The sequence below is a fragment of the Macrobrachium rosenbergii genome, chromosome 45, assembly GCF_040412425.1.
Source record: "Macrobrachium rosenbergii isolate ZJJX-2024 chromosome 45, ASM4041242v1, whole genome shotgun sequence".
Lineage (NCBI taxonomy): Eukaryota > Metazoa > Arthropoda > Malacostraca > Decapoda > Palaemonidae > Macrobrachium > Macrobrachium rosenbergii.
Window position 1 is genome coordinate 31,343,260 of NC_089785.1, and position 25,000 is coordinate 31,368,259.

The 25,000-nt window shown below is 39.3% G+C and overlaps 1 protein-coding gene across 1 annotated transcript in view; it reads right to left on the reverse strand.

Annotated features, from left to right (window-relative positions):
- Positions 1 to 25,000, reverse strand: part of LOC136829872 (uncharacterized) — an 87,808-nt gene that overhangs the window by 6,155 nt on the left and 56,653 nt on the right. The window contains exon 3 of the mRNA XM_067088930.1: positions 340 to 532. Within this exon, the coding sequence (XP_066945031.1) occupies positions 340 to 529 (190 nt within the window). The 5' untranslated portion in view covers positions 530 to 532. The remainder of the gene's footprint in view (positions 1 to 339; positions 533 to 25,000) is intronic.

The following is a 25,000-nucleotide window of genomic DNA, read 5'->3' on the forward strand; positions in this document are numbered from 1 at the left end:
TCAGCAGTGACCCAACTGATAACATTTGATTCGGATTATCCTTTCTGAGTGAATATGAGAGAAATATCAACAGAAATAAATTTCTGACTCACATCAGGATCGAACCCAGGCCTTTCAAATGAAAGACTTGAGAGCTGCCAACCAGGCCACACAAGTTCGATCCTGATGTGAGTCAGAAATTTATTTCTGTTCCACACATAAGTGTGTGTTGATATTTCTATATATATATATATATATATATATATATATATATATATATATATATATATATATATATATATATATATATATATATATATATATATATATATATATAAAATAGAAGTTTGTCATACTTACGAGAACAGCTGTTTGGTTCATCCGTCCCGTCCTCACAGTCTTCCACGCCGTCACAGTACCTGTCTAAACTGACGCACTGTTTGTTGCGACAGGGAAACTCCGCCATGGTACAGGCTGCTATCGCCCCCCGCACGCCCATGCACGCCCACACCCAGACCCACGCCCACACCGCGCTGCTTCGGACCAACATCACCTGTGGGTGGGAGAAAAGTATTTGAATAGGAAGCTTCGAAGTTTTCCTCTCTCGAGAATGTCTGATTATTAATAATTACTTTGATAATTATAGATTTATGATTATTTTCATAATTATTCATGATTGTTTCCCTAATGTTTTCATTATTATTTATAACTTTTCTTATTTATTTATGACTGTTTTCATATTTGTACGTAATTGTTTTATGGTTTAGAGCTGTTTCATAATTATTTATAATAGTTTTCATAATTATATTTTTTTATAATTACTTATGATTTTTTTCGTAATTATTTTAAGCTGTTATCATAATTATTTAAACTTTTCATGATTTTTTTAGAATTTATTTTATTAATTATAAGCGTTTTCATCATTAGTTATAAATGCTTTCATAATTTTTTATTATTGTTTTCATATTAATTTATAACTTTTCACGGTGATTTATAAATTTTCAAAATTATCCATAATTGATTTCATAATGACTTATAATTGTTTTCATAATTATTTATAACTGTTTTCATAATTATTTGTATTCATTTTCATATTTTTTTTATAATTTTTCATCATTGTTTAGAATTGTTTTCTTAGGTATTTATAATTATTTCCCTAATAATTTGTGACTTTTAACAGTTATTTTAACTGTTCATAATTATTTTTAAAAATTTTCATAATTATTTATAACTTTTTATAAGTATTTAGATTTTTCATAGTTATTTCTAACTTTTCATAAATATTTATAGCTGTTTTCGTAATTATTTAGAATTTTTTCATAATTATTTATAACTTTTCATCATTATTGAGAACTGTTTTCATAATTGTTTATAATTTTTTCATAATAATTAATGAGTTTTCTTAATTATAACTTTTCATAATTATTTATAATTGGTTTCATCATTGTTTATAATTATTTTCAGAATTCTTTATAACTGTTTCGTCATAACAATCGCAATATTTAAACGAATTGCAATTCTTGCAGTGATTTGAGAACTCATTAAATCTCATTATCAGCGAAAAAGCGCGCCAGGAAATAGCTAATATTAAAAGGAACGAAAGAGTGAAAGCACCGCCATCTGTTGAGGGAAACTCAATTCAATATTGATAAAAACGCGCTCCACACGGCCACCAGCGCCATCTATTGAGGAAAGCGCAATTTAGATCAAACGCCACGCGCGCCAGACGGCCACCAGCGCCATCTATTGAGGAAAGCACAATTCAGATCAAACTCAACGCGCGCCAGATGCCCTTCAGCGCCATCTGTTGAGGAAAGTGTAACTCAGATCAAATGCACCGCCATCTGCTGAAGGCCTTAGACCCGGCGGCTGTCATACAACGCCATCTATCGAGAGAAACTAGAAACTCTCCCGAGCCGTAATGCAGCGCCATCTGTTGAGAGAGAAGGGTTTCAGGGTAGGAGGACCGCCTACTGAGAGAAACGCCTCCACCTACCTTGCAACTGGCTTGCAACGACATCTATTGAGAAGAATTTAAACTGGGCACTTTTTGGCACGCTTAAGGGATAAGATTAGTCCTTTTTTTCAGTCTTCGGTAAGAAAAGGAATTTTTTCCTGGTCTTGCTTATTTTTTATGGTTTCATCAAGACTTTGGGATAAAAGGGGTGACGTCTTGTTATAATTAAGACGTTAAATCGCCCGTAAAGAGCTGTTTGAGCTAAAATGAATGGAGGAGTTTTATATATATTTCAAACTGAAAGCATAAATATCAGTCGTTTTAATAACATGTTCTCTGCAGGAACCAAAAATAAATAATCTTAACTGAATAATAATAATAATAATAATAATAATAATAATAATATTAATAATAATAATAATAATACAGAAAAATTAAACTGAACTATGGATATTTTCCTCAATTCTGATAAGTTCTAAATAGAATGGTAAGCAAAATTGAGAGAGTTTCATCTTGGAGTTTTAGAGAGAGAGAGAGAGAGAGAGAGAGTAGCGCTATACCAGCGACAATTTAACATTCTGAATTTGACTCTCAAATGAATTCTGAGGCAAGCCATGGCGAAAAGGATAAACTCTGTTTTTTCTTGTTTTATATATATATATATATATATATATATATATATATATATATATATATATATATATATATATATATATATATATATATATATATATATATGTGTGTGTGTGTGTGTGTGTGTGTGTGTGTGTGTATATATATATATATGATGTATGTATAACTGAATCACGAAAATGTGGAACGCGATGAATATATAAATACAGAAAAATTAAACTGAACTATGGATATTTTCCTCAATTGGTTTCTGATAAGTTCCAAATAGAATGGTAAGCAAAATTGAGAGATTTTCATCTTGGAGATTTAGAGAGAGAGAGAGAGAGAGAGAGAGAGAGAGAGAGAGAGAGAGAGAGAGAGAGAGAGAGTAGCGCTATACCAGCGACAATTTAACACTCCGAATTTGACTCTCAAATGAATCCTGAGGCAAGCCATGGCGAAAAGGATAAACTCAGTGTTTTCTTGTTTTATATATATATATATATATATATATATATATATATATATATATATATATATATATATATATATATATATATATGATGTATGTATAACTGAATCACGAAAATATGGAAAGCGATGAATTTATAAATAAGACAAAATCCGCGAAGGAAAGAGGAACACTGCAGTGCTGTGAGGCCTTTCGACTGGCGTCCTTTACTTAGCAGACTGAAGAAATATAAAAGTAAGTTTACAAAGAAAGCTCATATAAATGACAGATGGGGATTACGAAGGAAAAAATATATACCTTCAGTTGTGTTGGATTCCAGGTACATATTTTTTCCTGTGTAATCCCCATCTGTCATTTATATGAGCTTTCTTTGTAAACTTACTTTTATATTTCTTCAGTCTGCTAACTAAAGGACGCCAGTCAAAATGCCTCGCAGCACTCCAGTGTTTCTCTTTCCTTCGTGGTTTTTGGCATATATATATACAGTATATATGTGTGTGTGTGTGTGTGTGTGTGTAATGTCAGTTATACACGGTTGGCAAGTTATAAATATTAAACCACAAATATTATTTAATATTGAAATCAATATACCTTTGGAATAACTTAAACCCAAGGAGAATTATAATTGCTAATACGTCTGCACCGTGGCCTGGTTGAGAAACGATGGACAGTGACCCTGACCATTCCGCTATCAAGAGAGGTGTAAATTGATATCGACTCCACTGTCCCTGCGGAGATGGACTCATATTGATTATAAATACAGAACCTGAATTTGTCAGGAATTTTTATTTGTACCTCCATTATCTCTTTTTGAAGTAATAATCTTTGGGATGTTTCATCTTTCTCAGGGTGGTTTTCTTCACTTGAGACTAATTGCTCACTGTTGCTCTTCTACGGGTATTATTTCATTGCCGCTTCGTTGAGTCCAGAAAGAGAGTTCTTGCTCTTGCCAGAAAACCAAGTAACACCTGTTAAACCACCTCTCACCATATTAACAGTGTAGAAATCATTGGCACCCAGACTGCGTAGCACCTTTCAGAAAACTTGTTCCTACATTTCCAGTGCTGGAATTAGAAATTCTCTCCATGCTCTAGAATTTCTTTACCTATGAAGTTTCTTCCCTTTCTTTTCCTTTTTCAGATCTTCTCCGGACCTGGGCCATAAAAGGGCATTATGATACTTTTCCACTAGGTAGTACTGTATACGTTCTTAAAAAAAACAGAATTATCTGAGACCTACCTATAAACCAAACTAGTCACCCTCCGATAATCTCACATAGGCTTTATTGTCATCAGATCACTTCACATTGATTTTACCACAGGCTTTTAGTAACTTATCTGAGGCCTGGTTTTAAACCAGACCAGGTATTCTCCCCTTTTCCATAATCTCATGTAAGTTTCAGTTCTGTCAAAATACTTCTCATAGATTTTAGCAGACTTTAACTAACTTCTCTGAGACATACTTTTAAGCCAAACTAGTCACTCTCGGTTTTTCAAAATCTCATGCAAGTTTCACCTTTGTTAAAGGACTTCTCATTGATTTTACCAGGTTTTTACTATATGATGCTTAATTTTAAACCTAATTAGTCACTCTTCCCTTTTTCATAATCTTACATAAGCTTCACTTTCATCTGAAGACTTTGCATTGATTTTAACAGGGTTTTGCTAAACTGAACTAGTCACTCTCCCTCTTGCATAATCTCACATAAGACTTTTCATTGATCTTAGCAAGGCATTGCTAACAGGCTGTCATTTACAGCTTAATGATGTCCTGAACATTAATAAAACTGCCTTCTACACCTAAGGTCCTATAAATATCTCAACACTACATCTCTGGAAGCTGTGTTTTAAGCTTTCTAAATTAAGATTGTCTAGAATTGTGACCATCTTGCTCGGAAGGCACCTTTGTTTACCCCCAATACAGATGCGTGCCACATCGATATTACTCTCTCTCTCTCTCTCTCTCTCTCTCTCTCTCTCTCTCTCTCTCTCTCTCTCTCTCTCTCTCTCTCTCTCTCATTCTTCCTTTAAGCAATGAAGACCTGAGTTCCAGCAACCAATCAATAGATGTTTCTGGACATCTCGCTCTCTCTCTCTTTCTCTCTCTCCCCCATCTCTTTCACTCTCAGTCTCATTTACGAAATGAAGTCCTCATTGTTCCTTTCCAGCTCTTATCAATTTCCAGGCCTCCTTTCTCTGTCTCTAACTTTTTCTTTGTCTTTTTTCTTTTTTTTTTACCTTTTATTTATGTTCACGGAAGAAAGGTTGTCATATGTCCCTTGTATTTTACTTCTTTTCAGATCTTTCTCTCCCTCTCTCCCTCCCTTCCAGTTTCTGTGCCAGCTCTCTCTCTCTCTCTCTCTCTCTCTCTCTCTCTCTCTCTCTCTCTCTCTCTCTCTCTCTCTCTCTTGCAGATCTTTGTCCTTATCCTTCCCAGACTCTATATCACCTGTTTTACTCTTTCTCTCTCTCTCTCTCTCTCTTGCAGATCTTTGTTTCTAGCCTTCCCAGACTCTGTATCACCTGTTTTACTCTCTCTCTCTCTCTCTCTCTCTCTCTCTCTCTCTCTCTCTCTCTCTCTCTCTCTCTCTCACTTCCTGGGAGGTTAAAAGCCAATAATGGTAGGGCCCTGTTATTGGCACTTTCGACCACCCACTTTCTCTCTCCATCCATCCACCGCGCAAAGTTTCTTAAGTAGTTCAAAGTCGCAAAATTGGTCCCCCTCAAATGGAAAGAGAGAGAGAGAGAGAGAGGGAGAGGGAGAGCCCTAAAATCGGCTAAGGGGCATAATGGGATAAATGAGTATTTTACGGGATTAGGCGAGCGAATTACGACTCTGTCGGCTGAATAGTTGATGGGAGACGATCGAAGGAAGTGGGTTAAAAGGGAGGGATTTGGGGTGGGAGGAAGTCCAGGGCCCTGGGGGGACTTGTGTTCAGGGTAAGGGGACGTGGAAGCACCACCTATTTAGGCTCGTCAGTGACTAAGCCTAACTGTTCTTCTCGGTAATGGCGGGACTCCAGCGCCTCGATAAAAGGGTTGATTGATGGTAAGTTAAAAGCGTTTGAGTGAAGTTGTGTTATGTCAGTGTGAAAAGCTGCGGCGCTTCAGGTTTTAGACGAGTGGAAATTGGCACTTAATCTCTGTACTTGAGTGAGAGCCTGCCAGTAAGACTGTAAGACGCTGGGACCTGATGTGGGCCGAAATGGTTCACATTAAGGCACAAGGAGGAGGCGGAATAAGCCAGTGAGAATAAGTGGAGTTCTTCAAGTGTTTGTGAAACCAACAGACATTTCTGCATCAAACATTCCTCGCTTTTTTCTTCCCAAGTTTCACTCGCTGATACTCCTCTGGTATCCTTTGTCACTCACACCCGACCACACCTTATTTGAAGGATATTGGAATGGTTTGGACATGTGGTGAAAAGAGAAGAGAGTAGTTAGCGAGAAGGTAAGGTTAGACATGGAAGTAGCAAAGAACGTAACTGAAGACTTAAGTCTCGTACGATGAACTTTGGAGGAGGTTGTTAGACCCACTCCCAAGCTGTCGCAGATGGTCACTGGGGGCTTATGTCAGTTGGGACTGACATTCTTTGTGATCACCTACTCAAGGACTAGCCAAACCCTGCGGAGTTATGATCCTGCCTCTGTTTTTCATCAGAATTTTATAATTACTCCCTATTTGACTGTATCTTTTCCCATACATTATGTTTTCCTTGTGGCCTGAGCTCCAAAAAGTGGTCTTTCAATCAGAGAGACCCTCAAGACCATTACTGAAACTTGCAGTGGTCTTTAGGGCAATGAGTCACAATGATAGGCGAAAGACCAACTAAACAACTGGTCTCCTGTGTAGTGCTTTCTGTCTTCCATTACCAAATGGGGGATTCTCGATTTTCATTTTGCAATACCAGGGGTCTTTCATTCTCTTGTAAGGCTGTGGAAGGAAAAGTCTTCTTGGCAGAGATTGTTTTTATACTTTAAAGAAGTATGGCTTTGTTTGTGTGTCATATATTGTCGTTTGTGTATGTGTATATTTAGTTTTTGTTTATTCATAAAGTTTTTTTTTTTGTCATAATTATTGTCATTTAGACGAAAGCCTCCTTAATAGGTTAATGGCCTTTTTGACAATTTTGCTACGAATTTAATGTTCTAAATAATAATAAAAATAATAATAAGAGAAAAAAGTAAACAAAACAAAAAAAAACAATGAAATCAATAACGTTCGGAGGCCGATACCGCAGAACTTAAGCAATCACCTACTGGAGAGGAAAAAGATATATCTATATATCTCATACATAAGAATGAGAGGGGATTGAAAAAGAGAGAAATGTTTATATCTCATACATAAGAATGGGCGAAATAACCGTATATCTCACTGTCAGGCGTAATGGTAACAGTGGCCGGAGAGAGAGAGAGAGAGAGAGAGCGAGAGAGAGACGATAAATCTGGACGGGCTTAATGTTGCTTTGTATTTACGGCTTCGAGATTCGAAATGGAAATCCGAACGTGGATAGATATACATCTCCAAATTCATCTCCCATGGCGGTCTTCTATATGTTAACTCGGTCTGATGACGGCTTCTTGGGCCTCATTGTGACCCCTCGTTCCACCCCCCACCATCACCCGGCGCCCGCATCAAGTTTCTAAGGTTTGGTTCAAGGTACTTAGCATCAATACTTGGCCTCAAGGCTTCGGTTTTTAAGTTTTGAGTTTCGAAACCAAATCTGCTGAGGGTTTAAGGTTCGAAGCCAGATCTGTTGAGGGTTTGAGGTTCGGAGCCAAATCTGTTAAGGGTTTGAGGATCGAAGGCCAAATCTGTTGAGGGTTTGACGTTCGAAGCCAGATCTGTTGAGGGTTTGAGGTTCGAAGCTAGATCTGTTGAGGGTTTGAGGTTCGAAGCCAAATCTGTTGAGGGTTTGAGGGTCGAAGCCAGATCTGTTGAGGGTTGAGGTTCGAAGCCAGATCTGTTGAGGGTTGAGGTTCGAAGCCAGATCTGTTGAGGGTTTGAGGTTCAAAGCCAGATGTGCTGAGGGTTGAGGTTCGAAGCCAGATCTGTTGAGGGTTTGAGGTTCGAAGCCAGATCTGTTGAGGGTTTGAGGTTCGAAACCAGATCTGTTGAGGGTTTGAGGTTCGAAGCCAGATCTGTTGAGGGTTGAGGTTCGAAGCCAGATCTGTTGAGGGTTTGAGGTTCGAAGCCAGATCTGTTGAGGGTTTGAGGTTCGAAGCCAGATCTGTTGAGGGTTTGAGGGTCGAAGACAGATCTGTTGAGTGTTTGAGGGTCAAAGCCAAACCTGTTGAGGGTTTGGGGTTCGAAGCCAGATCTGTTGAGGGTTTGAGGTTCGAAGCCAGGTCTGTTGAGGGTCTGAGGTTCGAAGCCAGATCTTTTGAGGGTTTGAGGGTCGAAACCAAATCTGTTGAGGGTTTGGAGTTCGAAGCCAGATCTGTTGAGGGTTGAGGTTCGAAGCCAGATCTGTTGAGGGTTTGAGGTTCGAAGCCAGATCTATTGAGGGTTTGAGGTTCGAAGCCAAATCTGTTGAGGGTTTGAGGTTCGAAGCCTAATCTGTTGAGGGTTTGAGGTTCGAAGCCAATTTTGTCGAGGGTTTGATGTTCGAAGCTAAATCTGTTGAGGGTTTAAGGTTCGAAACCAAATCTGTTGAGAGTTTGAGGTTCGAAGCCAAAGCTGATGAGGGTTTGAGGTTCGAAGCCAAATCTGATGAGGGTTTGTGGTTCGAAGCCAAACCAGACACTTTTGGGGTCTGGGAAACCTCGTTCTCGACCTTCTGCCGCTTATAGCAGGTTCCTAACGTCTGTTGTATGTTATAAGCCCTTGATATATTTTAAAACTCTCAGAAATATACAGTAAGTAAATATCAGTGGTTACTGCATATTTAATACCTATGGACATTTGTAGTACTGTTTTCTCTGTGTGCTGCGTTCGAAATTGTCGTCTTATTTTCTACTCGGCAGTCTCTCTCTCTCTCTCTCTCTCTCTCTCTCTCTCTCTCTCTCTCTCTCTCTCTCTCTCTCTCTCTCTCTCTCTCCTTTCGCTGTACTCCATTTTATATCTTTCTCTCCATGATTCTTTATGTTTTCCCACCTTTTTGCATCGTATTTAATATTCTCTCTCTCTCTCTCTCTCTCTCTCTCTCTCTCTCTCTCTCTCTCTCTTAGCAAGAAAGGCATAGTGGGTCTTACCGGTGCTGCCACCTTGTGCGAGAAAACGTAATCATAACTGAAGCCTCTTTCCCAAGAAAAACCAGTTCCACTTTTCTCCAAGGTTCCAGCGTAACACCCGATTTTCATCCTCTTCTCACGCTTACTGTCTGTCAAAAATTCTCATATTCTATTAGGAATGTGTTAATCTGACTGCCTTCCTCTGGGATTTTCTCTCGACAACTTATCATATACATATCAGAGACGTTAAAAACGACTCAACGACCGTATGTGGAGAACGAATATTTTGGCAAATGGAGGATATTCGTATGAAGCAATGGTTGGGAAAACCAATAAGTCGTTAACTTGTATTCAACTTGTTTGTGATATGTAGGCGACAAGTTGGCAACGTGTGTTTATGACAAGTTTATTGCAGTGTGGACGCACCTTGAGCTAGATGTCGCAAACAGGTTGAAAACAAGTCAGCAACTGTCTGTAAGGAGAACCATCTTTTTGGCAAATGCTGGATAATCGGATGAAACACTGGTTAGAATTACCATTATGTTGTAGATTTCTATTCAGTTTGTATGAGATGTGTATGCGATTTGTTGCCGACATGCGTTTATGACATGATTTACAGTAGTGTGGACGCGATGTAAGCTAGATAAAGCCATCTTTTCTGTTCTGTTGTGAAAGTTTGTAGCAGTAGTAATTCACTTGGAACTCGTGGTTGTAATTTCCAAGTGTCCCCATATTTTGAAATTTGGCAAAACTTGTTCACCCAACATTCGCCCCCTCCCCCCCACCTCCTCCTTCTCCTCCTCCTCCTCCTCCTCCTCCTCCTCCTCCTCCTCCTCCTCCTCCTCCTCCTCCTCCCGAAATTTCCAATGCGCCGTACATCAGCCACTCTCTGCATCACCTTCTCTTTCCCCTCCTTTCTCCTTCTTCGATAGGAGCCCTTCTCTTATTTCGCCCGCTTCGAAACTTTATCACTTCTGGTCGCGCTACATTTACTTCGGCGACAATATATCTCGGTTTGCGTTTCCTGCGCCGTTCCGTATCGCCCTCTCTCTCTCTCTCTCTCTCTCTCTCTCTCTCTCTCTCTCTCTCTCTCTTCCTACCCTGGAGATGCGTCTTCGCAGTTTATGCTGACGTTCACGTTGCTTCTTCCTCTATTCCTCTTCTTCTTCTTCTTGGACTTGTTCTGCTGTCTTTCAGCCATTTGTTTTTATTTTCGTATTTATCTGTTATTTTCTTCTTTCCTCTGTTTCAGATATTCAAATTTCTGTTGCTGCTTTGCCATTTAACCACTTAATGACATTTTAAGTTTGTTTGATATGAATCTTTGCCCATTCCGACCAGTGATTACCGTAATATCTGACACAATGAATACTGGAAAGTGAAAGCAGTAAGAAATGGAGAATTTCTTGAGAGCAATGCCCAAAGTAATAACTGTAAAACGAGCAGAGAGCAGTGAACTCGCAACAAAGCCTCTGATTCAGATCTGTCAGGAAGGATGTTATGACTAAAAACCTCCCAGTTAAGAAAACAATGCTAGTAAGGGGTTTGGTCCAATACCTCCTCACTATGATATTGGTTTCACTGCCACTTGGCTGACCCAACGATATATGTATTTGGTAACCTAACCCTGACCTAACCTCACTCAACCTAATCTAACATAACCTAACCTCACTTTACCTAACCTAGGTCAGGGTGCATTATGGGGTCCTCAGTTATAAGAGCAAGGGTCATTGAATATATCTTTTCCTTGTATGCACTTATGTCGGTGAGGTTAGTAGTTAGGGTGAGTGAGGTTAGCGGAGGAGGAAAGTGGGGTTATGGATGGCCGGTAAGGTTAGTAGGTTGTGGTCTGTGAGGTTATGACATCAAAGTGATGGGATTTTTGTATCAAATCTTCTGCTGATACTCCGTTTAAGGATGGACGAGTCCCATACAAATATATAGCTGCATAGACTAGAAACCCCTGAGCAGGTTCCCGTAGGGGGTTATTGCCGTCAGTGCACCTCACGTGGTGCACTGTAGGCATTACTTAAATTTCTTTGCAGCGTCCTTTCGGCCCCTAGCTGCAACCCCTTTCGTTCCTTTTACTGTACCTCCGTGCATATTCTCTCTCTTCCATCTGACTTTCCAACCCTCTTTAACAGTGCAACTGCGAGGTTTTGCTCCTGTTACAACTTTCAAACGTTCATATTGTCAATTTCCTTTCCAGCGCTGAATGACCTCATAGGTCCCAGCGCTTGGGCCTTGGCCTAAACGCTATATTCCCATTCCATAAACAGTTCGCCATGTTACCTAAAATCATATTTAACCCAACTCTTGACGCTTCCTTTTTAACATTCCCCTGACACCATCTGTCTCCTGACGGACTTTCAGTATATTGTTGTTTGTAATTCCCACGAAGCTCAATAAACTTTGCCTACACCAAACTCGTACCTGAATTAGTAATCGTGTCTTGTCCTTCTGTTACGTAAAGAAAACATTCGCAGTCGCTTCCAAAGTCGTGTATTTCCCCTTTTTGTGGAGATCTTTTGTCGGTTTCATTGTGGTCCTGAACCTTTTGACTTTCGTCTTTCTCCCTCTTTTTCCCCCAGGTGTCTTTGGCCGCTAATTGGAAAACTTTTGGCTTTGCTGCAACAGAGATCTTTTTGTAGAGAGATTGTGTGTGGCTTTTTTTATAATTGTATTTGCCCCTTTTGTGCCTCTTTATTTATAGAATCAACAACGGCTTTCAAGTTTCTTTCGAAACCTGTTTCGAGAGCAAAGTGTGTGAGTACAGTAGTTTTCTTAGGAGTGAGTCCAAGAAGTCTGCCACCGTGTGTCGAGTTTCTTTAAAAATTTGTCTTTGATATTACTTCTCATTTCCGTAGGGGGTAGGGCTGTCAGTGTACATCGTGTGGTGCACTGTAGGCATTACTTAGGTTCTTTGCAGCGTCCTTTCGGTCCTTAGTTATAACCCCCTTTCATTCCTTTTACTGTACCTCTGTTCATGGTTCTCTTTCTTCCATCTTACTAGGTTGTTTGCAGCGTCCCTTCTGCCCCTGGCTATAACCCCTTTCATTCCTTTTACTATACCTGTTGTCATATTCTCTGCCTTCCATCTTACTTTCCATCCTTTCACAACAATTTTTTCAACATTATTTTCAGTCTGAATGACCTCATAGGTCCCACCGATTGGCCTTTGGCCTAAGTTTTAAATTACCGTTCGAATTCCAGCATTATTGTTCATAGAAATATAACAGAGTAACACATTTAATACATTGCTAGGGCTCTAATCAGTAAATTTCACTAACCATGGTTACGGTCAGAACTTGGAAGGGTGACCTCGCATGAATGCCACATTGTAGAAGATTTGCTACATCGCTGACCTCGATAAAAGTTTAAACAAAAAAACAGGGCGTGATCAGAGCTTGTGCAGGTGACCGCAAAGGAAAGGTTTGACGCTTCTGGCTTATAGCCTCCCAAATCCTTCTTTGATGTCATGGCGTTGGGCTTGCTGGCACATGCTGATAATAAGCAGATGCTGGATGCTTGCAACCAACCCTTTTCTCCGTAGTGCCCCGTCCTGGAAATGTTGTGGGCTCTGTCGTTTGATATTAGAAGCCTCTGTTGTCAACGGTGCACTGTAGGCATTATTTAAGGTTCTTTGCAGCGTCCCTTCGGCCCCCAGCTGCAACAACATTCATTCCTTTTGCTGTACCTCCACTCATATTATCTTCCTTCCATCTTGCTTTCCTTAACTCTCTCCTAACAATTGTTTCACAGCGCAATTGCGAGGTTTTACTCCTGTTATACCTTTCAAACCTTCTTGACACTCAGTTTCCCTTTTAGCGCTAAAATTCTATATTTTATTCCATTTTGTTGTCAACAATATAGTTGTATCGTATATTATAGTATAGTATAATACTCCATTGAGAAGTTAAGTGCTGCTTTTGTTTTAATTTTTGCCGGCTGCAAGCAGCGGCTCTTGTATACCAACATTAAATATGCATATGTATAACTTCATTGCACTGTATATGTACATAAATGAATTATTTTTTTTAAATATGCAAAAACATAATCGTCTGATTTAGGAGGGCGGAGTTTTGGTAAAAAATCTTTGGTAATAGTGAATATACGTCAGCATTTGTTAATACACACACGCACACACATATACATATATGTATATATACATATACGTATGTGTGTGCGTGTGTATGTGCAAAGATAGACAGATAGATAAATTTAAATACATATAGTCTGGGTAAGGACCAAAGAATTTGGGTCAAGAAAATCTTTGGTGACACGAATTTCAGAACAGATGAAGAGGTAAGCGTGTGTGTGGAAGCAGCCTTTATTGGGAAAACTCCTCATTTTCAGAAAAAAATCGAGAATTGAATATATTTGATCATATAAGGCTTTGGCAATCCAAGGAACATTGCTTGGTGACCCCAACTGGGTCATTGACCTAAGGTGTGAGGAAAACTTATGATTTATGATCCTGGGGCATTTTGGGGTAGGCTATATGATAAGTATATTTTGGGCTTCTTTCACAAAAAGTTTAATAAACTTTGCAGTTTTATGTCTTTGGTTTTACAGGTTTTAGAGTGACTGAATTTTGAACATTTGTTTTTAAACAAAAGCTATAGGTGTCAGTGACCTTTGACGGAACGGTGCCAGAGAATCCTAAATCAATCAATCAGCTACTCTTTTTCTTCCAACCAAAAGACGTCATATAGCTTTGCGCTTTCTTTCTCTCCGGAGAAAGTTTCTCGCTTGAGGTTTTAATTTCCTCAAGGCACAAACTTTTTCTCAGAGTCCTGGTTCTTACCGGAATCGGGAATCGTTCCTGATTCCTGCCTGAATCGGGAATCGTTCTTGATTCCTGCTGGAATCGGGAATCGTTCCTGAGTCTTATCGGAATCGGGAATCTTTCCTGATTCTTACCCAAATCGGCAGTCGTTCCAGATTCCTACTGGAGTTGGGAATCGTTCCTTATTCCTATAGGAATCGGGAATCATTCCTGATTCCTACCAGAATCGGAAATCGTTCCTGATTCATGTCGGAGTCGGGAATCGTTCGTGAATCTTACCGGATTAGGGAATCGTTCCTGATTCTTGCCCAAATCTGCAGTCGTTCCAGAGTCTTACCGGAGTTGGGAATCGTTCCTGATTCTTACCGGAATCGGGAATTATTCCTGATTCTTATCCAGACCATGAAACCCTCCTCTAAATTTTTCCTCTTCTTATCCCTCAACAGGACTGTGTATCGCCTTACCTTTTTGTCGCTTTCTTGGGGAAAGTTCCTTCTTGTAAATTACACTTTCCCCTGAACTTTCAGTCTCGTGTTAATTCTCATTTTCCGCGAAGCCCCAACTTTCCCCAACACCCTCTCAGACTCTTGCCTGAATCCGTAATCGCATCCTGTCTCTGTTGCGTGCCAGACTTTTGTGATGATTTCCATCACAGCTATTTATATTTATAGAGAGAGAGAGAGAGAGAGAGAGAGAGAGAGAGAGAGAGAGAGAGAGAGTGTGTGTATCTGGGTTTTAAATTTCTTCTCGTTGTCGAGTGCCTTCGACCACTAATTGAAAAACTTCGACTTTGCTGTAAGAGAGACAAGTTTAGAGCGATTGAATTTCTTTTTGTGGGGGTTTCCTCTTTGCGTTTGTTCCTCGTCATGTATAGAATCAACAAAAACATGAAAATTATTTAAAACTCCGTTTTGGAGCCAAGCTGATTTTGATTTTCTAGAAGTAAAGCTATGGAGTCGATTCATTGTAGTGTGAGTTTGGTCATCTAGCAATAAAATAAAATTTACCACCTTGTGTTATGAAGTCAGGAATTCTATATCTTAATCATTCCTTTAAGTACTTATCTATTCATAGGACCTGTTAATATAGAACAGTAAATTCGATTCATTACCGGTCTTCACTTAGTAAAGGTAAACAACATTGGGTTCAGTCTTTACTTAGAAGTTTAACCAGCACGATATACTTGGCTGTCAATAGTTTGCCACATAGCTAGTCTCAAGATCAGTAATGTTAAGCATACATTATGTCTGGTCAGTTTGACAACCAATGACAGTTGTAGTTCCTTGGCATAGCTACCAAATTTATTTCAAAACTCGAGGTATAGGTGCTTGCAACCAGCCTTATGTCTCTTTTGTAAAGCTTGTTCCTTCTAAGACTATTTTTCCTCGTAACTAGCGGCTACCAGCATCATTTGAACCCTAGAAGCATACTTGCTTGCGGCAAGTCTTATGTTTCTTACTTAAGATTTGAGCCTTCCAAAACTTGTTTATGTTTTTCTCGTAACTATGGGCTACCAGCTTCATTTGAAATCGGGAATTATATGTGCTTGCAACAAGCCTTAGATCTCTCACGCCAGGTTTGAGCTTCCAATACTATGCTCCTTTTTCCCCCTTGCAACAAGATCTTGTTCCTGTTTCTCTCTCGCAACCAGACGGTTCCGTTGCCCTTTTATCATTCTCGGGAGCGAGTTCTTTCTTCTGTCGGAGTTTCAGTCTGGTGTTGTCTCTAATTTCCACGGAGCGTAAACTTGTTCCCAGAGACCACACTCTTACCTGAATCAGTAATAGGATCTGTCCTCCTGTTGCCTGACAAAAAAAAAAAAGAAAAAAAAAACCTTCTCAGTTACTTCCAAAGTTTGTTTATTTGTTTATTTATTTTAGAACTGTTGTGGTGTTTACTGTAGGCTCGAACCTCTTTCGTTTTCCTCCTTTTCCACGAGAGTCATCGTTCGCTAATTGGAAAACTTTCTGATCTCAGCTTAATTTTAGAAGGGTTGTTTGAATTTGTAACTCTTTCTTTCCAGATGAAGAGCGAGTTTTCTTGATTACCACATGCTGAAAACTGAAAGAAGTGGAACATTGCATTATTGCAGGACACAAAAAGAGCCTTGCTTGTGTAGACTGCTGAAGTATATTGTAAGAATACAGAATTCTTTAGCTTTTTAAAACTATTTATTTCTTCCTTCTTTTGCATGAGACAAAGAGGCCCTTCGTGTGTAGATTCCTGAAGCATATTGTAAAATTAATTCTTTTGCTTTTTAAAATTATTTCTTCCTTTGAGGGAGACAAAAAAGGCCTTTCTTGTGTAGACTGCTGAAGTATAAAAATACAGATTTCTCTAGCCTTTTAGAAAATTCTCAGAAGAAACATGAGTGTAGATTACTCTCGAGACTGTTCATGTAGTCTGTTCCAGTAGCTCCCAACGAGAATCTATTTTCTCTTATATTTAAGATGCTGCATTAAAGGTTTGCCCCTGGGAAGGGATGATCATTACCAGGTAAATGGCCTTAGCCAACACGGAACTCCTTTTGGAGAAACGTAGGAATAACACAGTTTATAACGAAACACAGGGGTATTCGCTATAAAATGCAAGAATTACAGCAGTTACAACGAACACACACTATAATATTGATGTTTTAAGTTAATGATATCTTAAGAAAAATGTTCAAAAAAATTGTTATTAAAATTTAATTTTACTAAAACAGTGCGGGAGAGAATTAATATCTTGAGGAAAATATCCCCAAAAATTATTTTGCAAATTTAATTTTACTAAACAATACGAACGAGAATTGATTATCTTTAGGACAGTGTTCTAAAAATATAAAAATTTAATTTTTACCAATCATTACGAACGAAAATTCGTTTGTAAGTGGTATTACCAATTATTTTCCATATTTCCCATTTATATTTAGCTGTCCAACACCTCCAATTTACATTTATCCAGTTTTCACATCTCATTTATGAGTAGGTTCTTTGGACCAGCCTTAGAGAGTGTAGAATAATAATAATAATAATAATAATAATAATAATAATAATAATAATAATAATAATAATAATAATAATAATAATAATACTTATAATAATAATAATAATAATACTTCGACTCTCTCAACAGACCTTAGGAATCAGGTTTTGGAAGAATGGAAGGTGATGAGAGCGAGGAAAAACGGAAACAGTGAGAGATTACTGAAGTTTGGCCGCTTTAGGATAAAAAAAAACTAGTAAGAAAAAGCTAGACATCTGATTAAACATCTCGTTGGAAAGTTTGTGGAGAAAAAAAACAAACTCGCCAGTATATTTTATTCAGCTCGCTTCTCGGGGAGGTTTGGAGAGCTTACACACGGCGAAGGAAATTCTTAGTCGTCAGTCTCTCTCTCTCTCTCTCTCTCTCTCTCTCTCTCTCTCTCTCTCTCTCTCTCTCTCTCTCGTGTAAGATCTGAGTTGCACACACACATACAAATTATGTATGTATATATATATACATATATATCCACGTAAGTTTATGTATGAACATCCACGTAAGTTTATGTATGAACATTCATGTATGTGTACGTTGTGTATGTATGTATGTATGTATGTATGTATGTATGTATGTATGTAAATTCATTAAATCTCATGTATTTCACGCTGTTTTATAGATTAAGACTTGCTTTCTCAAGAATGTGTGAGAGAGAGAGAGAGAGAATATCATATAACAACAGCTACCCATTGTAGTGAAAGAACGGTGTGTGTGTGTATGTGCGGTCGAGCGCGCGCGCACGTGAAAAATAAAGAAACAGAGAAAAGCTCATCGATTCGGAAAAGGTCTGTCAGCCACGCCATCTTCTTCCAGAAAAAGTTCCAGTAGGACAAATTCCATTAAGAACGCTCGATCAACCTCCTTTTCCAGGCGAAGTCCTTCGTCGGCTTAATATCAAGTTGAGCTTCTTCAAGTTCTGACAAAACAGGAGTCTAGAGTTATCGCGTCTAGAAACTTTCTTCATATACCAATTTGGAATTGTTGTCTGATCGGGATGCTCTAGAAAGTCTCTCTCTCTGTTGTTCTTAGAGGCTTCTGGGAATTGCTTAAGGAATTTTGCAGGTTTGTTCAGTTTCGTAGACTCTTTGCGGTCGTTGAGAATTTTGAGTTCATTCATCTCAGACTTTTGCAGAGCCTTTAGCCTTTTTTGCAGTCGTTAAGAATTTTGATTTAATTCATCTCAGGCTTTTGCAAAGCCTTTGGCCTTTTTATTTTTGGCAGTCATGAATTTTGAGTTGATTCATTGCAGACTTTTGCAGAGCCTTTAGCCTTATTGCATTCCTTGAAAATCTGCAGTTCATTGTGCTGCTTTCATATCTTCCAGGCTTTCCAAACTCTTTCAGACTTGTGCTATTCTTTATGTTTCTTCAGCCTTTTGCAGTTCCCGGAGCTTGTTAAAATTCCATCCCAGCCTTCTGCACCTCTTTTGGCTCTTCTCATTCCTTTCATAATTTTTCAGCTATCCCGACTTTCTGTAATTCTTTTTTCATTTTAAGTTCTTTTAGGCCTTTCCAGAACCTTCAGCCTTTGGCAATTCCTTAAGGTTCCTTCCAACTTTATACATCTCCTTCAGTCTTTTTCATATCTTGCGGTTTTCTAGGTTCATTTAGCATTGAGCAATTCCTTCAGCCTTTTGCAATTTCTTCAGCTTTTTTAAATTCCCTCAGCCTTTGGCAGTTCTTTCAGCCTTTTAAAATTCCCTCAGGCTTTTCAATGCCCGCGGCACTTTGCAATTCCTTCAGCCTTTTTCAATTCATTCAGTATTTTGTAGTTCCTTCAGCTTTTTTAAATTCCTTCAGCCTTTTTCCATTCATTCAGTGTTTTGCAATTCCTTCAGCTTTTTTTAAATTCCTTCAGCCTTTTGCAGTAACTTCGGCCTTTTGCAATTCCCTCAGCCTTTTGTAATACCTTTAGCATCTCCAAATCATTCAACATTATGCAATCCATATTCAGTCCCTCTACGGGCCTTAGGAATTCAACGTTTTACAATCCTTTCTGCATTTTGCAGCATTTAATCCCTTTGCAGGTCCTTCAACCTTTTTTGCAGCTCCTGAACCCTTTTGCAGTTCTTCATCTTATGCAAAGCAACCTTTGTTAATCCCGTCAGCCTTATTGCAGTTCCTTCAGTCTTCCGGCACTCTGTCACCATTTAACCAGTGGAATCAGTTTGCAATCCTGCGAACCAGTCTCTCCGAAGGAAGATTTCTTGTCGCCCTAACTTATACAAAGTTTTCTTTGATCGCCGAAGTCGCGAAAGCCAGGCGGCGCCGATCTTTGTTTCCTTGCCCTATTTTCGTATTTTCTGTCTCGCTTTCCCTCATAAAATGAGTCAAGTCAGGTCAGGGGGTCAAATTTACACTATGACTTGTGACTTAGGATATGACAAGTGACTGCGCGGCTGCGCTACATTGGTTAACCCAGGAAGGGGATAGTAGAGGGTCTGTCAGTTGAAGCTTCACTTATACAATCATCTACTTTCAGTTGCATGAATTAATAAGTACTGTAGTTACATCTTGCAACTGTTGGGTTCTCTGGTCTCGTTGTGACCCACTGATACTCTCACCAGTCTCCTCAGGCCCGTATTCTCACAGATCGTCACGAGAACTTAGCCTTAATCATTGGAAACCCATACAACTAACGACCGTACCTAAATTGCTTAAGTTCTCTGGCGCAGAGACCAGTGCTGTTGCGAACGTGTAATTGCCTAGCGTTCCTTAGTGGTCACCCATTCAAATACCTACCAAGGTAAATAGGTTAGTCCAAGTAGAGGAAGTTGTTTGGAAGAAGCAGCCACGTTTTGCTAGTGTTCGCAAAGGTTCATATTATATTTACTCTCCAGTAAAAAAAAAAACTGAAGTTTGCCATTTATTGAGGTCATAGGATTGTGGTAGGAGATTGGCAAAGAGGTAAAAAGGCTACCATTATCAAAGTGCTGAAATATATCTATCGAATTCGGGAAGAAGAGACACTGAAGGCATCACTGCCATACTAAATGTCGTCAGTAAGATTAGGAGCTAGCTCTCTCTCTCTCTCTCTCTCTCTCTCTCTCTCTCTCTCTCTCTCTCTCTCTCTCTCTCTCTCTCTCTCTCTCTCTCTCTCTCTTTGCATACCCTGAAATTTTTTGTTGGGAGAAATGAATCAAGGGGTATTTGGTGAACGTGAAAATAGTGTCTTGAAACTAAATGCTAGTGGAACGGTTGGTTCCGATTGAAGACATTAGTTTTGATAATGTCACTGAACAAGATCACTCAATCCCATTTGTAGATTCTGATAAGGAATGTTAAGTGACGGGAATTCTATTAAGAAATGCTGCTGAAGACGGAAAGCACGGGACATTAAGCCTCCGGTACTGCTTGAAGTATGCCGCAAGAAAGAGGAAGAAGCCTCACCTGGTTATTTAGGAGAAGAAGAAACTGCCGCCGCGTCTGGAGAACCTAGAGCTAACAATATATTGAGAGCCGTTACAAAGGAAAATCCAGACTGTTACTACTACTAATAATACTATTACTACTTTGGAAGAAAGCTCGGCGCTTGCGTTTCCTATTTTCAGACTTTTTTAAACCTTCCATCCACCAGAAAATATATTAATTGAGGTTTTGTGTTGGTCGAAGTTCCGCTCGAGTTACTCTGGGGCAAAGGAAGGAGATAAATAAAGCAAACTTTGACAGGTTGTTCGAACCAATCACCCAAAGAATAGAAGCGTTCCCTCGTCCATTTTTTTCCGATTCCTAATGCACTCGTACAGAAACTTTGGGTGAAAGCGTGTGGATTTAACGGGTGAATTGCCCCCCGAGGTGAACTGGTGGTATATTTTCGTCCCAGTCCGGGAGTTGTATCGCAAACTTTGTGTTACTGTTTTAATGATGGCAATATGCGTCGAGGTTTCAATGGGAGAAGTTAGCGAAAAGGCAGGAGTGGTTGGTGGGATTAATGTTATTTCAGTTACAGATATTCTCTCTCTCTCTCTCTCTCTCTCTCTCTCTCTCTCTCTCTCTCTCTCTCTCTCTCTCTCTCTCACACACACACACACACACACACACACACACACACACCCTCAGTTTCTCAATGTGAAGAATTTTGTATCAATTTCAGGTGTAAGTGTTTGGGTGCCATATACTTTAAACCATTTATACTTCTCTCTCTCTCTCTCTCTCTCTCTCTCTCTCTCTCTCTCTCTCTCTCTCTCTCTCTCTCTCTCTCTCTCACACACACACACACCCTCAGTTTCTCAATGTGAAGAATTTTGTATCAATTTCAGGTGTAGTGTTTGGGTGCCATATACTTTAAACCATTTATACTTTCTCTCTCTCTCTCTCTCTCTCTCTCTCTCTCTCTCTCTCTCTCTCTCTCTCTCTCTCTCTCTCTCTCTCTCACACACACACACACACACACACACACACACACACACACACGAACGCACACACACACGAACACACACACACGAACACACGCATTACACAAGCACCGCAGTTTCCGAATGTCAAGAATTTTGTCACAATTTCAATTGTAAGCGTTTGGGTGACATACAGTTTATGTGTACTCTCTCTCTCTCTCTCTCTCTCTCTCTCTCTCTCTCTCTCTCTCTCTCTCTCATACACACACACACACACACACATACGAGCACACGCAATTACACAAGCATCTCAGTTTCCTAATGTCAAGAATTTTGTCACAATCTCAATTGTAAGCGTTTGGGTGACATACAATTTATGTGTACTTGTACTCTCTCTCTCTCTCTCTCTCTCTCTCTCTCTCTCTCTCTCTCTCTCTCTCTCTCTCTCTCTCTCTCTCTCTCTCGTATATCAGATTTCCTCATCTTCATATTTTCGTTAAAAACTTTAGAGGTCTCCGGTTCAGGTACCGGAAACGCGATCGGCCTTTGAAGTTGAAAAAGTAAGTTTCTCAATTGCACAGCTGCTGGCTGACGTCGTTTCTCTCTCTCTCTCTCTCTCTCTCTCTCTCTCTCTCTCTCTCTCTCTCTCTCTCTCTCTCTCTCTCTCTCTGATGTAGTGGGTATTTAACGAAATCGTTCGTAAATGGCTCGTGGCTTGATGAAGGAAGGAGTAATTAACCACTAGATGATTCTTCCTGTGTCTCTTGACACAAGATCTCAGCCAAGTTGATGGGGGCCAATGTTCTCGCTGATGTTTTGATGTTGACGACCGGTCGGATGTAGCCAAAAGTTGCTTTTGATGGCGACGATCGCGGTGACGTCATCGTTTCTCGATCAAGGAGGTCGTTAAGCATATCTGGACATTTAGGATTGGGCTTATTTTACCGGATCGTAGCTGGAGCGACGAAGAAGACACTCACACCTTTAAATCCGGTTGGGGAAGGTCTCTCTTCCCCTTTCTCCCTCGTGTTTCTCCTCTCTCTCTCTCTCTCTCTCTCTCTCTCTCTCTCTCTCTCTCTCTCTCTCTCTTTTTTCCCGGGGGGTTGACATCACCAGGGGCAGGGGGCAAGGAGATTTTGAGGGGTGAAGGGTGACCACCTCCCTCCTTCCCCAAAACCCCCAGCAGCGGACCTTCGGCGGTCCTTTGGTGTGGCGGACCAGGTCAAGACGAATAAGAGATTCTTTGATCGCCTGAAGTTGAAGGAGGAAGGATGAGGAGGTCTTCTTCTTCTTCTTCTTCTTCTTCTTCTTCTTCTTCTTCTTCTTCTTCTTCTTCTTCTTCCTTCCAGGCTCCTTCTTTCCAGCGGTTTGCGAATTCATTATTTGCCCGACTCTCTGAGGTTTCCCCTAAACCGTCAGGGTGCCCAGAAGGTCCCAGACCCTCCCCTTCCTCTCCCCAAACACACCCACCCCTCACACACACCCACACACACCTAAACTACAGAGAACGTTCTCCAAATCATAACTCATCTCAAAAGATCATACAGGACCTTTATCCCTCATCACATTATTAATCTTTCGGGTCTCATTGTGACCTAACGGCTCTGACACCAGGCTCCCAAGACTGTAGCAAGATTCATTGATGGTCAGTGGTGTGTGTTATTCATTTGTGGTCACCCAACCAAGCACTGAACAGAACTAATTGATATAGAGACTGTTGGTGTGCCGAACATGTTACTATGAGATATTCATTGGTGGTCACCTATTCTAGCACTGACCAGACTCACCCTTGCTGGATATTATTCAGAAAACCATCTTTGTTATTATTATTATTATTATTATTATTATTATTATTATTATTATTATTATTATTATTATTACAAATAAAAAAATTATTCAGTTTGTTTGAGAATTTATTATTTTCTATTTTGTAAAAAACCAGCAGGTGTAGGTATGAAACATTCGTATTCACCAAAATATTATTATTATTATTATTATTATTATTATTATTATTATTATTATTATTATTATTATTATTATTATTATTATTATTTAATTTAAAAAGTGCAAAAACTCAAGAAACCACGTTCCACAAAAATTTAATACTCACTTCAAAAAATACACAAAATGTAAGACAGAAATATACATCAGGAAAAACTAAAGGCTGACTCACTGAAAATAGCATTTGCAGCTTCCCTCAAACTTACGAGCGCAATTTTCGGTTTTCCCAGTTGGAAAGTCTACAAAAGATATTTATGGGACCATTTTGGGAATACGTATGTAACTGTGCTGTCCCAATTTGTAATGGTCTGTACTGGGGTTCATGACTGTGCGTGATGTCTCTCTCTCCCTTAACTCGAAATGTTTTAGATATTTTAGGGAAATGTTTCAAGTATTTTACGGTTATGGGTAACTAGAGGCAGTGGAATGGTAGCTCGGTCTTCATTATGACATATTGACAAGCTTTTTTTTTTTAAAGGAAATTGCATTAAAACATTATTTGCATTCACAATCTCACTGTGACATTGTAGGCCACACTAGACCCTTCTTAAGGTCTGTCCCTCCGTCAAGAAACTGGCCAGACCAAATGGTCCTTGATTTCTCTGATCGAGAGACCAGTCTGTGCCTGAGTATGCCTTCCATACTTACTCTGAAAATTCAGAATGGAGAAAAGTTATCAAGCAAATGGTTTTAGTAGTGCTTGTTGTTTACAAGTCAAAACAACTTGGATTTCATTCACCCTTGTTTTACAAGAATTATTGTATCAGAACTGTTTTACAAGATCTGTTTTTGCTACCAGACGATGAGGACAGACAGTCCTTGAAAACTTGTAACTTATTTTGAGTAAAAATATCCGTAACGTACCATCCTGTTAAATGAGGTTTTGTTATTGATTGTGTTAATGCACAGAACAATATGCAAGTGATCAAATTTATTATATATTTATATGTATATATAAATGTATATTTTTTGTGTATGCGCGTGTTTGTATGTATGAACAATGCTTCCCAGAGAAACCCCTTCATTTCCCAATCTGTTTTCCACCACGCTAATGGGAGATTGAAGAGCTTATGCGCCCTGTCCTAGTGTTTCCTACCCCTCAGCAAATCCAGGAATTAATTGGTTAAAGCATTTTTTTCATTTCGAAGTTCTAATTAATACGGTGTTGCTATGGCTGCTGTGAGGAGAGAAGCTTATGTGACTGTGTGTGTGTGTGTTTATTTATTTGCCTGCAGCTTGTGTCGATTTAATAGCTTGACAATTATTGAAAATCGTGAAAAGTGAAAGTAGAGGTATATAAAGGGTTTGTTGAGCTGTTGTCAACTTTACAGTAGTGAAGTGCCAGTTTTGATTGCAAGAGAAAGAGAAAGTGAGTGAAAGGTGTCAAGGTGAAGTGCTTTCTAGTACTTGTGGAGGAAGAAAAAGTTGAAAAGGTGAAGTATTTGGACAGGACGAGTTGGTGAAGAAAATGTTTGGCATAATATAGTTTGAAGGTGGCTGGGTCCCGCGAAGAAAATGGGAGATCATAGCTAGTAAAAAATGAGCTTAGAGAAAATAAGTGAGGGATGCTGAAGAAATGTTAGCTAGATGGAGTTCCAGAGGTGTAAAAGTACGAGGTATTTAATTTTCAGGGATATTAAAATAGTATGCTGATGGGTGTATTTTTA